This window comes from Salvelinus alpinus, chromosome 11, assembly GCF_045679555.1.
Source record: "Salvelinus alpinus chromosome 11, SLU_Salpinus.1, whole genome shotgun sequence".
NCBI classification, from domain to species: Eukaryota; Metazoa; Chordata; class Actinopteri; order Salmoniformes; family Salmonidae; genus Salvelinus; species Salvelinus alpinus.
The window spans coordinates 70520524-70535523 of record NC_092096.1 but is presented as its reverse complement, the minus strand read 5'-3'; the positions used below and the strand labels follow the sequence as shown (position 1 = coordinate 70535523).

Here is a 15000-nt window from a genome sequence, read left to right as displayed (position 1 = left end):
TAGCCTGGACGGTACCCTATTCCCTATCTAGGGCACAATGGCCCATACGGCCCTGGTCAAAAGTAGGGCACTAGAAAGAGGTCAGAGAGAGCGACCCCAAGACCATTCAGTATTAACTTGTGCAGATTTCTCTATTGAAGCTTCTATCAAATGTAAGCGATTTTCTTATTTTGTACATTTTCTGGAAGTATAAACTCAAGAGGTTCAAATGGCTACTTTTCCTACATTTTCCCCCACATGGACCAGCAATTCGAGTTCTAGCCAATGAGCTTTCTAGGCCCTTGCCAGTTGAGAGACAGAGACAGAGACAGAGACAGAGACAGAGACAGAGACAGAGACAGAGACAGAGAGAGAGACAGAGAGAGAGAGAGAGAGAGAGAGAGAGAGACAGAGACAGAGACAGAGACAGAGACAGAGACAGAGAGAGACAGAGAGAGAGACTGATACAGAGACAGAGACAGAGACAGAGACAGAGACAGAGACAGAGACAGAGAGACAGAGACAGAGACAGAGACAGAGACAGAGAGACAGAGAGAGAGACAGAGAGAGAGACAGAGAGAGAGAGAGAGAGAGAGAGAGAGACAGAGACAGAGACAGAGACAGAGACAGAGAGAGACAGAGAGAGAGACTGATACAGAGACAGAGACAGAGACAGAGACAGAGACAGAGACAGAGACAGAGACAGAGACAGAGAGACAGAGACAGAGACAGAGACAGAGACAGAGACAGAGACAGAGAGAGAGAGAGACAGAGACAGAGACAGAGACAGAGACAGAGACAGAGACAGAGACAGAGACAGACAGAGAGAGAGACTGATACAGAGACAGAGACAGAGACAGAGACAGAGAGAGAGACAGAGACAGAGACAGAGACAGAGACAGAGACAGAGAGAGAGACAGAGAGAGAGACAGAGAGAGAGAGACAGAGAGAGAGAGAGAGAGAGACAGAGACAGATCTCTCTCTCAGAGAGACAGAGAGAGAGACAGAGACAGAGACAGAGACAGAGAGACAGAGAGACAGAGAGAGAGAGACAGAGAGAGAGAGAGACAGAGAGACAGAGAGAGAGACAGAGACAGAGAGAGAGACAGAGACAGAGACAGAGACAGAGACAGAGAGACAGAGAGACAGAGAGACAGAGAGACAGAGAGACAGAGACAGAGACAGAGACAGAGACAGAGAGACAGAGAGACAGAGAGACAGAGAGAGAGAGACAGAGAGAGAGAGAGACAGAGAGACAGAGACAGAGAGACAGAGAGAGAGAGACAGAGAGAGAGAGAGACAGAGAGACAGAGAGAGAGACAGAGACAGAGAGAGAGACAGAGACAGAGACAGAGACAGAGACAGAGAGACAGAGAGACAGAGAGACAGAGAGACAGAGAGACAGAGAGACAGAGACAGAGACAGAGACAGAGACAGAGACAGAGACAGAGACAGAGACAGAGATGACGTGGTGCACATATCTGCACATACTGTATGTGATGTGGTACGCAATTTTTTTAGAGGGGACCACTTTTAACTCGTGAGTGCTTTTAACTCGTGAGTGCTTTTAACTCGTGAGTGCTCCTTTCAGAACTTCTGGCTAAAAAGTACTCAAAGTACCGGAGAATCTCTTTAAGAGACAAGCAAGAGAAAAAAAATTGCCCTTTGAAAGACTTTATGATATTTTCACACTTCCTAGACAGCTCTTCTTGGTTCACGCCCATTCAACATTGTTCACACCCCCGTTAAACCTTAGCCCCACCCACAGATGTAAACCTCCAGACAGGAGCCTCTGTTAAACCCAGATAAATTCAAGGCAGCAATGCTTTTGAGAACTGCAGCAAAGATTATCTACACGCTTGACCAGAAAAAACACCCATTCTGTTACCGACTTAAACCTGTGACATGACAGACCAATCAGGACTCATCTATCAGAATGTCTATTGACCTCAGCCAATAATGACTAACCAGGAAGGATAATTTCTTCTCCCTCTATAGGTCAGTGATTTCTCCTAGGCTAAATTAGGCACGTATTTTAACATTTTTATTGATATTATTAACGGATCCCAGACCAGTTTATAATTACATGAAAGTTATTATGTTCAAAAATGGCATTTCTGCAACAAACAAAAAACAAACCAAAATATTCTTACTGCTCTACCGTGAGGTAGGAGCTGGAGTCAAACGCCTCAGATCCTGTAACTGGTCACAAATATGTGTTACGGCTAGAAGTACAAAATGTCCAGCGTTTTCCAGGAATCCTGGTTGAAATATTCCTGAATTCAACAGGAAATGAGCATTAAATCCGGGAAACCTTCAAACCAGGCTTTCTAGAGAACATGGGGAATTTGAGGAAAGTTACCGGATATTTACAACCCTGGGTATGGCTCTATAATCAGGACATTATAATGTAGATAACATGCCTGTCGCCCTGTGATGCTGACCGTGTGTCTATCACGGTTACTGTTGCTATGGAGATTCCTGTGGTGTCATCATTTGATGGGTTGCCGTGACACTGGTGTAGTGCTGTGGGTTGCTTCTGTAACTACAGAGTTCGCATGCATAGTGTTGTGAGGTGGGTTGGGTTGTTGTTGCTAGGCTGTAGTGGAGTATTCTGGGATGCTGTTGCTATGCAGCGTTAAGGTGTAGTGTACTGTAGTAATATATGGGTTGAATGCACAGGGATCCATGGTGACTGTGTGTCTGTTTGTGTGTGTGTGTCCTGTGTGTGTGTCCTGCGTGTGTGTCCTGTGTGTGTGTCCTGTGTGTGTGTGTCCTGTGTGTGTGTCCTGTGTGTGTGTGTCCTGTGTGTCCTGTGTGTGTGCCCTGTGTGTGTATCCTGTGTGTGTGTCCTGTGTGTGTGTCCTGCGTGTGTGTCCTGCGTGTGTGTCCTGTGTGTGTGTCCTGTGTGTGTGTCCTGTATGTGTTTGTGTGTGTGTGTCCTGTGTGTGTGTGTCCTGTGTGAGTGTCCTGTGTGTGTCCTGTGTGTGTGTCCTGTTTGTGTGTCCTGTGTGTGTGTGTGTGTGTGTGTGTGTTTGTGTGTGTGTGTGTTTATAAGTGTGTGTAGGAATTTCCTGAACTATAAAACACAGAGTGGATTATAATGTTTCAGAGAAGACCTAACACAGACACAAGGGCACACACACACACACACACACACACACACACACACACACACACACACACACACACACACACACACACACACACACACACACACACACACACACACACACTCAGACACACTCAGACACACTCAGACACACTCAGACACACAAACACGGCGATTCTTACATAATACTATCCAAACAATGTGCAATATGAGTCTGTAACACTTATTTCTTCTCTCTCTCTCTCTCTCTCTCTCTCTCTCTCTCTCTCTCTCTCTCTCTCTCTCTCTCTCTCTCTCTCTCTCTCTCTCTCTCTCTCTCTCTCTCTCTCTCTCTCTCTCTCTACCTCTCTCTCTTCTCTACCTCTCTCTCTTTCTCTATCTCTCTCTCTCTCCTCTCTCTCTCTCTCTCTCTCTCTCTCTCTCTCTCTCTCTCTCTCTCTCTCTCTCTCTCTCTCTTCTCTACCTCTCTCTCCTCCTCTATCTTCCTCTATCTCTCTTTCTCTCCTCTCTCTCTCTATGTACCTCTCTCTCTCTCTTTCTTTCTCTCTCTCTCTCTCTCTCTCTCTAGGTCTGTGGATAACTCTCCATACTACCATGCCAGACCCCCCACCTTCCCATCCAATCCGAAGACGACACCCATCGCCCCACACCCACACACACCCACAGAGAAGGGAAGAACATTCCATCCTCTCTTCCCTCCATCCCTCCATCACTCCTTCAAACACACTTCTAAACTCCTGTGAACTACTACCCCTCTCCCAGTCCCTTCCTGGATCATTCTCCTCGCATCTCATTCGGTTGTCCATCCCTCGCCTTCCCTCCAATCTCATTCGCTGTGCCTGCCCCACCCCCGGCACATCCCCGGCTTTCCCGGCTCTCCATTGGCTGACATTGGTCACATGCTGCTGCCTGCTGCCGTCTCTGATTGGTGCAGGGGAGACGTGGGACGTGGTCGCAGTGTGTCCATTCCACTGCGTCTGTCGGAACCTTTCGGACTCTCTGAGCACGCTCTGTGCAGATAAAGGCCTCCTATTCGTTCCCCCGAATGTCGATCGACGAACCGTAGAGCTCCGATTGGCTGATAACTACATCACGGAAGTGGGCGGGGCTGACTTCGCCAATATGACCGGATTGGTCGATCTGACTCTATCCCGGAACACTATCCACTCCATCCGACCAATGACGTTCTCCGATCTGGAGAGCTTGCGGAGTTTGCATTTGGACGGTAACCGCTTGACGACGCTGGGACCGAGGGACCTGTTGGGATTGGTCAATATTCAGCACCTCATCGTCAACGGTAACCAGCTGACCAGGGTATCGGCAGAAGCGTTCAATGATTTGCTGTTTACGTTGGAGGACTTGGACCTGTCTTACAACAACCTTAGATGGTGAGGAGACTTACAGTACCAGTCAAAAGTTTGGACACAACTACTCCGGGTTTTCCATTATTTTTACTATTTTCTACATTCTAGAATAATAGTGAAGACATCAAAACTATGAAATAACACATATGGAATGATTTAGTAACCAAAAAAAGTGTTAAACAAAATTAAAAAATATATATTTTACATTTAAGATTCTTCAAAGTAGCCACCTTTTGTCATGATGACAGCTTTGCACACTCTTGGCATTCTCTCAACCAGCTTCATGAGGTAGTCAACTGGAATGTATTTCAATTATTAACAAGTGTGCCTTGTTAAAAGTGAATTTGTGGAATTTCTTTCCTTCTTAATGCGTTTGAGCCAATCAGTTGTGTTGTGACAAGGTAGGGGTGGAATACAGAAGATAGCCCTATTTGGTAAAAGACCAAGTCCATATTATGGCAAGAACAGCTCAAATAAGCAAAGAGAAACGACAGTTCATCATTACTTTAAGACATGAAGGTCAGGCAATCTGGAACATTTCAAGAACTTTGAACGTTTCTATCAAGGGCAGTCGCAAAAACCATCAAGCGCTATGATGGAACTGGCTCTCATGAGGACCACCACAGGAATGGAAGACCCAGAGTTACCTCTGCTGCAGAGGATACGTTCATTTGACATCCGGCGCCGGAAAGAGATGGCCGCCTCGCTTCGCGTTCCTTGGAAAATATGCAGTATTTTGCTTTTTTATGTGTTATTTCTTACATCGGTACCCCAGGTAATCTTAGGTTTCATTACATACAGTCGGGAGGAACTACTGAATATACGATTAACGTCAACTCATCATCGTTCCTACCAGGAATATGACTTTCCCGAAACGGATCCAGTGTTTTGCCTTCCACCCAATACAATGGATCTGATCCCAGCCGGCGACCCTGTGCGACGCCGTAAAAGGGGCAAACGAGGCGGTCTCGTGGTCAGGCTTCGGAGACGGGCACATCGCGCTCCACTCCCTAGCATACTACTCGCCAATGTCCAGTCTCTTGACAATAAGGTTGATGAAATCCGAGCACGGGTAGCATTCCAGAGAGACATCAGGGATTGCAACGTGCTCTGCTTCACGGAAACATGGCTAACTCAAGAGACGCTAACGGAGTCGGTGCAGCCAGCTGGTTTCTTCATGCATCGCGCCGACAGAAACAAACATCTTTCTGGTAAGAAGAGGGGCGGGGGGGTATGCCTTATGATTAACGAGACGTGGTGTGATCATCATAACAACACACAGGAACTCAAGTCATTCTGTTCACCTGATCTAGAACTCCTCACAATCAAATGTCGACCGCATTATCTACCAAGGGAATTCTCTTCAATCATAATCACAGCCGTATATATTCCCCCCCAAGCAGACACATCGATGGCCCTGAACGAACTTTATCTGACTCTTTGTAAACTGGAAACCACACACCCTGAGGCTGCATTCATCGTAGCTGGGGATTTTAACAAGGCTAATCTAAAAACAAAACTCCCTAAATTCTATCAGCATATCGATTGTGCTACCAGGGCTGGGAAAACCCTAGATCATTGTTATACTAATTTCCGCGACGCATATAAGGCCCTCCCCCGCCCCCCTTTCGGAAAAGCTGACCACGACTCCATTTTGTTGATTCCAGCCTACAAACAGAAACTAAAACAACAAGCTCCCGCGCTCAGGTCTGTTCAACGCTGGTCCGACCAATCTGAATCCACGCTTCAAGACTGCTTCGATCACGCGGATTGGAATATGTTCCGCATTGCGTCCAACAACAATATTGACGAATATGCTGATTCGGTGAGCGAGTTCATTAGGAAGTGCATTGACGATGTCGTACCCACAGCAACGATTAAAACATTCCCAAACCAGAAACCGTGGATTGACGGCAGCATTCGCGTGAAACTGAAAGCACGAACCACTGCTTTTAACCAGGGCAAGGTGACCGGAAGCATGACCGAATACAAACAGTGTAGCTATTCTCTCCGCAAGGCAATCAAACAGGCTAAGTCCCAGTACAGAGACAAAATCGAGTCGCAATTCAACAGCTCAGACACAAGAGGTATGTGGCAGGGTCTACAGTCAATCACGGATTACAAAAAGAAAACCAGCCCCGTCGCGGACCAGGATGTCTTGCTCCCAGACAGGCTAAACAACTTTTTTGCCCGCTTTGAGGACAATACAGTGCCACTGACACGGCCCCCTACCAAAACCTGCGGGCTCTCCTTCACTGCAGCCGAGGTGAGTAAAACATTTAAACGTGTTAACGCTCGCAAGGCTGCAGGCCCAGACGGCATTCCCAGCCGCGTCCTCAGAGCATGCGCAGACCAGCTGGCTGGTGTGTTTACGGACATATTCAATCAATCCTTATCCCAGTCTGCTGTTCCCACATGCTTCAAGAGGGCCACCATTGTTCCTGTTCCCAAGAAAGCTAAGGTAACTGAGCTAAACGACTACCGCCCCGTAGCACTCACTTCCGTCATCATGAAGTGCTTTGAGAGACTAGTCAAGGACCATATCACCTCCACCCTACCGGACACCCTAGACCCACTCCAATTTGCTTACCGACCCAATAGGTCCACAGACGACGCAATCGCAACCACACTGCACACTGCCCTAACCCATCTGGACAAGAGGAATACCCATGTGAGAATGCTGTTCATCGATTACAGCTCAGCATTTAACACCATAGTACACTCCAAACTCGTCATCAAGCTCGAGACCCTGGGTCTCGACCCCGCCCTGTGCAACTGGGTCCTGGACTTCCTGACGGGCCGCCCCCAGGTGGTGAGGGTAGGTAACAACATCTCCACCCCGCTTATCCTCAACACTGGGTCCCCACAAGGGTGCGTTCTGAGCCCTCTCCTGTACTCCCTGTTCACCCACGACTGCGTGGCCATGCACGCCTCCAACTCAATCATCAAGTTTGCGGATGACACTACAGTGGTAGGCTTGATTACCAACAACGACGAGACGGCCTACAGGGAGGAGGTGAGGGCCCTCGGAGTGTGGTGTCAGGAAAATAACCTCACACTCAACGTCAACAAAACAAAGGAGATGATTGTGGACTTCAGGAAACAGCAGAGGGAGCACCCCCCTATCCACATCGACGGGTCAGTAGTGGAGAAGGTGGAAAGTTTTAAGTTCCTCGGTGTACACATCACGGACAAACTGAATTGGTCCACCCACACAGACAGCGTTGTGAAGAAGGCGCAGCAGCGCCTCTTCAACCTCAGGAGGCTGAAGAAATTCGGCTTGTCACCAAAAGCACTCACAAACTTCTACAGATGCACAATCGAGAGCATCCTGTCGGGCTGTATCACCGCCTGGTACGGCAACTGCTCCGCCCACAACCGTAAGGCTCTCCAGAGGGTAGTGAGGTCTGCAGAACGCACCACCGGGGGCAAACTACCTGCCCTCCAGGACACCTACACCACCCGATGTCACAGGAAGGCCATAAAGATCATCAAGGACAACAACCACCCAAGCCACTGCCTGTTCACCCCGCTTTCATCCAGAAGGCGAGGTCAGTACAGGTGCATCAAAGCCGGGACCGAGAGACTGAAAAACAGCTTCTATCTCAAGGCCATCAGACTGTTAAACAGCCACCACTAACATTTAGCGGCCGCTGCCAACATACTGACTCAACTCCAGCCACTTTAAAAATGGGAATTGATGGAAATTATGTAAAAATGTACCACTAGCCACTTTAAACAATGCCACTTAATATAATGTTTACATACCCTACATTACCCATCTCATATGTATATACTGTACTCTATATCATCTACTGCATCTTGCCATCTTTATGTAATACATGTACCACTAGCCACTTTAAACTATGCCACTTTATGTTTACATACCCTACAGTACTCATCTCATATGTATATACCGTACTCTATACCATCTACTGCATCTTGCCATGCCGTTCTGTACCACCACTCATTCATATATCTTTATGTACATATTCTTTATCCCTTTACACTTGTGTGTGTGTATAAGGTAGTAGTTGTGGAATTGTTAGGTTAGATTACTTGTTGGTTATTACTGCATTGTCGGAACTAGAAGCACAAGCATTTCGCTACACTCGCATTAACATCTGCTAACCATGTGTATGTGACTAATAAAATTTGATTTGATTTGATTTGATTTAGAGTTACCAGCCTCAGATTACAGCCCAAATAAATGCTTCACAGAGTTCAAGGGACAGACACATCTCAACATCAACTGTTCAGAGGAGACTGTTTGAATCAGGCCATCATGGTTGAATTGCTGCAAAGAAACCACTACTGAAGGACACCAATAAGAAGAAGAGACTTGCTTGGGCCAAGAAACGCGAGCAATGGACATTAGACCGGTGGAAATCTGTGCTTTGGTGTGATGAGTCCAAATTTGAGGTTTTTGGTTCCAACCGCCGTGTCTTTGTGAGACGCTGAGTAGGTGAACGGATGATCTCCACATTTGTGGTTCCCACATGAAGCATGGAGGAGGAGGTGTGATGGTGTGGGGGTGCTTTGCTGGTGACACTGTCAGTGATTTACTTAGAATTCAAGGCACACTTAACAAGCATGGCTACCACAGCTTTCGGCAGCGATACGCCATCCCATCTGGTTTGCGTTTAGAGGGTCTACCAGGACAATGACCCAAAACACACCTCCAGGCTGTGTTAGGGCTATTAGACCAAGAAGGAGAGTGATGGAGTGCTGCATCAGATGACCTGGCCTCCACAGTCACCCGACCTCAACCCAAATGAGATGGTTTGAGATGAGTTGGACCGCAGAGTGAAGGAAAAGTAGCCAACATGTGCTCAGCATATGTAGGAACTCCTTCAAGACTGTTGGAAAATCATTCCAGGTGAAGCTGGTTGAGAGAATGTCAAGAGTGTGCAAAGCTGTCATCAAGGCAAAGGGTGGCTAATTTAAAGAATCACCAATAAAAAATATATTTTGATTTGTTTAACACTTTTTTGGTTACTACATGATTCCATATGTGTTATTTCATAGTTTTGATGTCTTCACTATTATTCTACAATGTAGAAAATAGTAAAAATAAAGAAAAACCCTTGAATGAGTAGGTGTGTCCAAACTTTAGACTGGTACAGTATATTTTGGTCCGATTTTTGATATCTATGATATCTGGTATAAGTTACACTACTTTGTTGCTATAGCAACAGTCTGGGATGTCTGTATAGAAAATTATATCTATACAGAGAAAACACCATGTCATTACTTTCAAACAGTCCAAATGTCATAATTGACCGTGCAATGAAAGGTATTCCAAAAATTCTGCCGAAGACCTATGTTCCCCTTCCTCATGTTGACTTTGAAACGTCAGGCTTCTGCAGAGTCAAATAAACGTGCCGTCCATCCTCAACACAGACCACATCACTATGTAGTGCTTATGATGTGTTATAACCCCAATATGTTCTCCCCAGGGTTCCATGGGAGTCGATCCAGAACACGGCCAGTCTCCACACCCAGACCACATCACTATGTAGTGCTTATGATGTGTTATAACCCCACATGTCCTCCTCAGGGTCCCATGGGAGTCGATCCAGAACATGGCCAGTCTCCACACCCAGACCACATCACTATGTAGTGCTTATGATGTGTTATAACCCCACATGTCCTCCCCAGGGTCCCATGGGAGTCGATCCAGAACATGGCCAGTCTCCACACCCTGACCACATCACTATGTAGTGCTTATGATGTGTTATAACACCAACATGTCCTCCCCAGGGTCCCATGGGAGTCGATCCAGAACATGGCCAGTCTCCACACCCTGACCACATCACTATGTAGTGCTTATGATGTGTTATAACACCAACATGTCCTCCCCAGGGTCCCATGGGAGTCGATCCAGAACATGGCTAGTCTCCACACCCTGAACCTGGATCATAACCTGATAGACCACATCGCTATGTAGTGCTTATGATGTGTTATAACCCCACATGTCCTCCTCAGGGTCCCATGGGAGTCGATCCAGAACATGGCCAGTCTCCACACCCTGAACCTGGACCATAACCTGATAGACCACATCGCAGAGGGATCCTTTGGAGGGCTGTACAAGCTGGCTCGCCTGGATATGACCTCTAATAGGCTGAGGACCCTGCCACCTGACCCCGTGTTCGCCAGGTAGGTTACCGGTGCAACCCCCAATAGACACGTTATATCTATTCAACGTGTGCGACTTACCCGATAACATCGTGATGATAGCAACTCTAGGGTCGCCGTGGGTTTGATTCCAGCTGTAGCCACTGATACTAAAATGTAAACACACTGTTGTAAGTTGCTTTTGACACTGGTGGCTGCTAAATAGAAATCAAACTATCCAAACATCCCTTAAGGACATGTTGGTTTTCTACATTAGTGAAGCTGAAGTTCTGTAAATATTTAATTGGGGATGCTTTTGGAAGGATCATAATTAATTAAATTCTTGTTGTTGTTGTTGTGGTATGAGAGTAGGCTCCAGAGTAAACTGAACTGTCAAATGACTTACTTATAAATGACTCATTATTGTAGAATTATGTTGCAGGTCTCAGACGGGAGCCATCAGTCCCACTCCCTACAACAGCGTCATCAGTCTGAACTTCGGAGGGAACCCGCTACACTGTAACTGTGAGTTGTTATGGTTACGCAGGCTGGTACGAGAGGACGACATGGAGACCTGCGCCACGCCCCCTCACCTGGCCGGCAGGTAAAACAGATGATGTTGACAGTGTCTTTGATGTGTCCGATTCCGTTCGTTCGTTACCGTGAGCTCCGATTCTTAACTCCATCAGGACGACGATGACTTTGATAATAGATTTGAATTCAGATGTTTAAATAGAGCGATATAGATACTGTGTCTCTCAGTGAATGTTATAGTTAACCTTCTCTCTCTGCCACACCTGTCCAGGTATTTCTGGTCCATCCTTGAGGAGGAGTTTACCTGTGAACCGCCCCTCATCACCAGACACACCCACAAGCTCTGGGTCCTGGAAGGTCAAAGGGCAACCCTGAAATGCAGAGCCATCGGCGACCCCGAACCAATCATCCATTTTGTCTCCCCCGATGATCGGATTGTGGCGAATTCCAGCCGGACGACATCGTTCCGGAATGGAACATTGGATCTCTTCGTTACGGTTGCTAGGGATGACGGAGTGTACACGTGCATAGCGATAAACGCGGCTGGGGAGGCTACCGCAACGGTGGATCTAAATATCATTCTGTTGCCGAATCGAAATGGGAATGAGAACGTTCCAGGGAATGTGACCGTTACTGGGAATGCTGGGAATTCTAATGGAAAAATGCAGGGTTCTTTGGACATCGCCACTGGAAAAAGTGGGAATTCCGAAGTTAACAATGGAGGGAACACAAGAGACATGGAAGAGAGGAGAGGAGAGGAGGGAGAGGGGGATAAGGAGGGTGGTGTGGCGGAGGGAGAGAAGGAGGATGGAGAGATTAGGATAGAGGAAGAGGAGGAAGAAGAGGAGAGGATGGTTGGTATACAGGGAGTCACTTCTACTTCAGCACAGGTGCGATGGGACCTGGGCCAATCGGCTGGAGCTTACCTGGTGTGGATGTTTCAGATACAGTACAACTGTACAACCGATGAGACACTGGTGTACAGGTGAGTCTACCTGAGTTTACCTGAGTTTACCTGAGTTTACCTGAGACTACCTGCGTCTACCTGAGTCTACCTGAGACTACCTGCATTTACCTGAGTTTACCTGAGTCTACCTCAGTCTACCTGCATTTACCTGAGTTTACCTGAGTCTACCTCAGTCTACCTGCATTTACCTGAGTCTACCTCAGTCTACCTGCATTTACCTGAGTCTACCTGCATTTACCTGAGTTTACCTGAGTTTACCTGAGTCTACCTCAGTCTACCTGCATTTACCTGAGTCTACCTGAGTCTACCTGCATTTATCTGAGTTTACCTGAGTTTACCTGAGTCTACCTCAGTCTACCTGCATTTACCTGAGTTTACCTGAGTTTACCTGAGTCTAACTCAGTCTACCTGCATTTACCTGAGTCTACCTGAGTTTACCTGAGTCTACCTGAGTTATCTAATTCTTCCCCTAATCTAAACCCGAACCCTTCCCCTAACCTTTCCCCTAACCATTTTAGCTAACCCTTCCCCTAACCCTTTTAGCTAACCCTTCCCCTAACCCTTTAGCTAACCCTTTCCCTAACCATTTAGCTAACCCTTCCCCTAACCCTTTTAGCTAACCTTTCCCCTAACCCTTTCCCTAACCCTTTAGCTAACCCTTCCCCTAACCCTTCCACTAACCCTTTCCCTAACCCTTCCCCTAACCCTTCCCCTAACCCTTTAGCTAACCCTTTCCCTAACCCTTCCCCTAACCTTTCCCCTAACCCTTTAGCTAACCCTTCCCCTAACCCTTTAGCTAACCCTTCCCCTACTAACCATTTAGCTAACCCTTCCCCTAACCCTTTAGCTAACCCTTCCCCTAACCCTTTAGCTAACCCTTCCCCTAACCCTTTAGCTAACCCTTCCCCTAACCCTTCCCCTAACCCTTTAGCTAACCCTTCCCCTAACCCTTCCCCTAACCCTCCCCCTAACCTTTCCCCTAACCCTTCCCCTAACCCTTTAGCTAACCCTTCCCCTAACCCTTTAGCTAACCCTTCCCCTAACCCTTTAGCTAACCCTTCCCCTAACCCTTTAGCTAACCCTTCCCCTAACCCTTTAGCTAACCCTAACCCTCCCCCTAACCTTTTAGCTAACCCTTCCCCTAACCCTTTAGCTAACCCTTCCCCTAACCCTTCCCCTAACCCTCCCCCTAACCCTTTAGCTAACCCTTCCCCTAACCCTTTAGCTAACCCTTCCCCTAACCCTTTAGCTAACCCTTCCCCTAACCCTTTACCCAACCCTTCCCCTAACCCTTCCCCTAACCCTTTAGCTAACCCTTCCCCTAACCCTTTAGCTAACCCTTCCCCTAACCCTTTAGCTAACCCTAACCCTCCCCCTAACCCTTTAGCTAACCCTTCCCCTAACCCTTTAGCTAACCCTTCCTCTAACCCTTTAGCTAACCCTTCCCCTAACCCTGTAACTAACCCTTCCCCTACTAACCATTTAGCTAACCCTTCCCCTAACCCTTTAGCTAACCCTTCCCCTAACCCTTTAGCTAACCCTTCCCCTAACCCTTTAGCTCACCCTTCCCCTAACCCTTCCTCTAACCCTTTAGCTAACCCTTCCCCTAACCCTGTAACTAACCCTTCCCCTACTAACCATTTAGCTAACCCTTCCCCTACTAACCCTTCCCCTAACCCTTCCCCTAACCCTTTAGCTCACCCTTCCCCTAACACTTTAGCTAACCCTTCCCCTAACCCTTTAGCTAACCCTTCCCCTAACCCTTCCCCTAACCCTTTAGCTCACCCTTCCCCTAACCCTTCCTCTAACCCTTTAGCTAACCCTTCCCCTAACCCTGTAACTAACCCTTCCTCTAACCATTTAGCTAACCCTTCCCCTAACCCTTTAGCTAACCCTTCCCCTAACCCTTTAGCTAACCCTTCCCCTAACCCTTTCCCTAACCCTCCCCCTAACCCTTTAGCTAACCCTTCCCCTAACCCTTTAGCTAACCCTTCCTCTAACCCTTTAGCTAACCCTTCCCCTACTAACCATTTAGCTAACCCTTCCCCTAACCCTTTAGCTAACCCTTCCCCTACTAACCATTTAGCTAACCCTTCCCCTAACCCTTTAGCTAACCCTTCCCCTAACCCTTTAGCTAACCCTTCCCCTACTAACCCTTTAGCTAACCCTTCCCCTAACCCTTTAGCTAACCCTTCCCCTAACCCTTTAGCTAACCCTTCCCCTACTAACCATTTAGCTAACCCTTCCCCTAACCCTTTAGCTAACCCTTCCCCTAACCTTTTAACTAACCCTTCCCCTACTAACCCTTTAACTAACCCTTCCCCTACTAACCCTTTAACTAACCCTTCCCCTACTAACCCTTTAGCTAACCCTTCCCCTAACCCTTTAGCTAACCCTTCCCCTAACCCTTTAGCTAACCCTTCCCCTAACCCTGTAACTAACCCTTCCCCTACTAACCATTTAGCTAACCCTTCCCCTAACCCTTTAGCTCACCCTTCCCCTAACATACTGTATCATATGAAATGGGCGATGGATATCCACAAATTAATACCTACCGTACAAAACTTATCATATCATACTAAATGGAGTGTCTCAGATTTACTTAAAGAATAAAACAAGAGGATCTGAGACCAGGTTAAACAGCTACACCTGACATTATGGGAAGGTCATATGCAGGATATAAGCACAGAGAGAAAGTTCGGAGGGGAGAGAAGGAAGAGAGAATGAGGAAGGAAGAGTTTGACAGGGAGACCCTCAAGGGACTAAGAGTAATGAAGTCTGAAGGATGGCTTAAACTACAGAGTCAATACAGATGTCACAACCTATCAGAGACACACAGAGACAGATACACCTCAGAGATAGAGGGAGTGAAGAGGGAATAGAGAGAGAGAGAAAAAAAATGGAGGTAGAGAGATAGAGATAGAGAG

General features: G+C 47.2%; 1 protein-coding gene across 2 annotated transcripts in view; it reads left to right on the top strand.

Moving 5' to 3' along the window:
- Positions 1–15000, top strand: part of LOC139534735 (leucine-rich repeat and fibronectin type-III domain-containing protein 4-like) — a 72809-nt gene that overhangs the window by 39896 nt on the left and 17913 nt on the right. For both annotated transcript variants that reach the window (XM_071334141.1, XM_071334142.1), the window contains 4 exons: positions 3660–4479; positions 10444–10614; positions 11015–11176; positions 11378–12091. In XM_071334141.1, coding sequence (XP_071190242.1) covers positions 3686–4479; positions 10444–10614; positions 11015–11176; positions 11378–12091 — 1841 coding nt within the window. In that variant the 5' untranslated portion in view covers positions 3660–3685. The remainder of the gene's footprint in view (positions 1–3659; positions 4480–10443; positions 10615–11014; positions 11177–11377; positions 12092–15000) is intronic.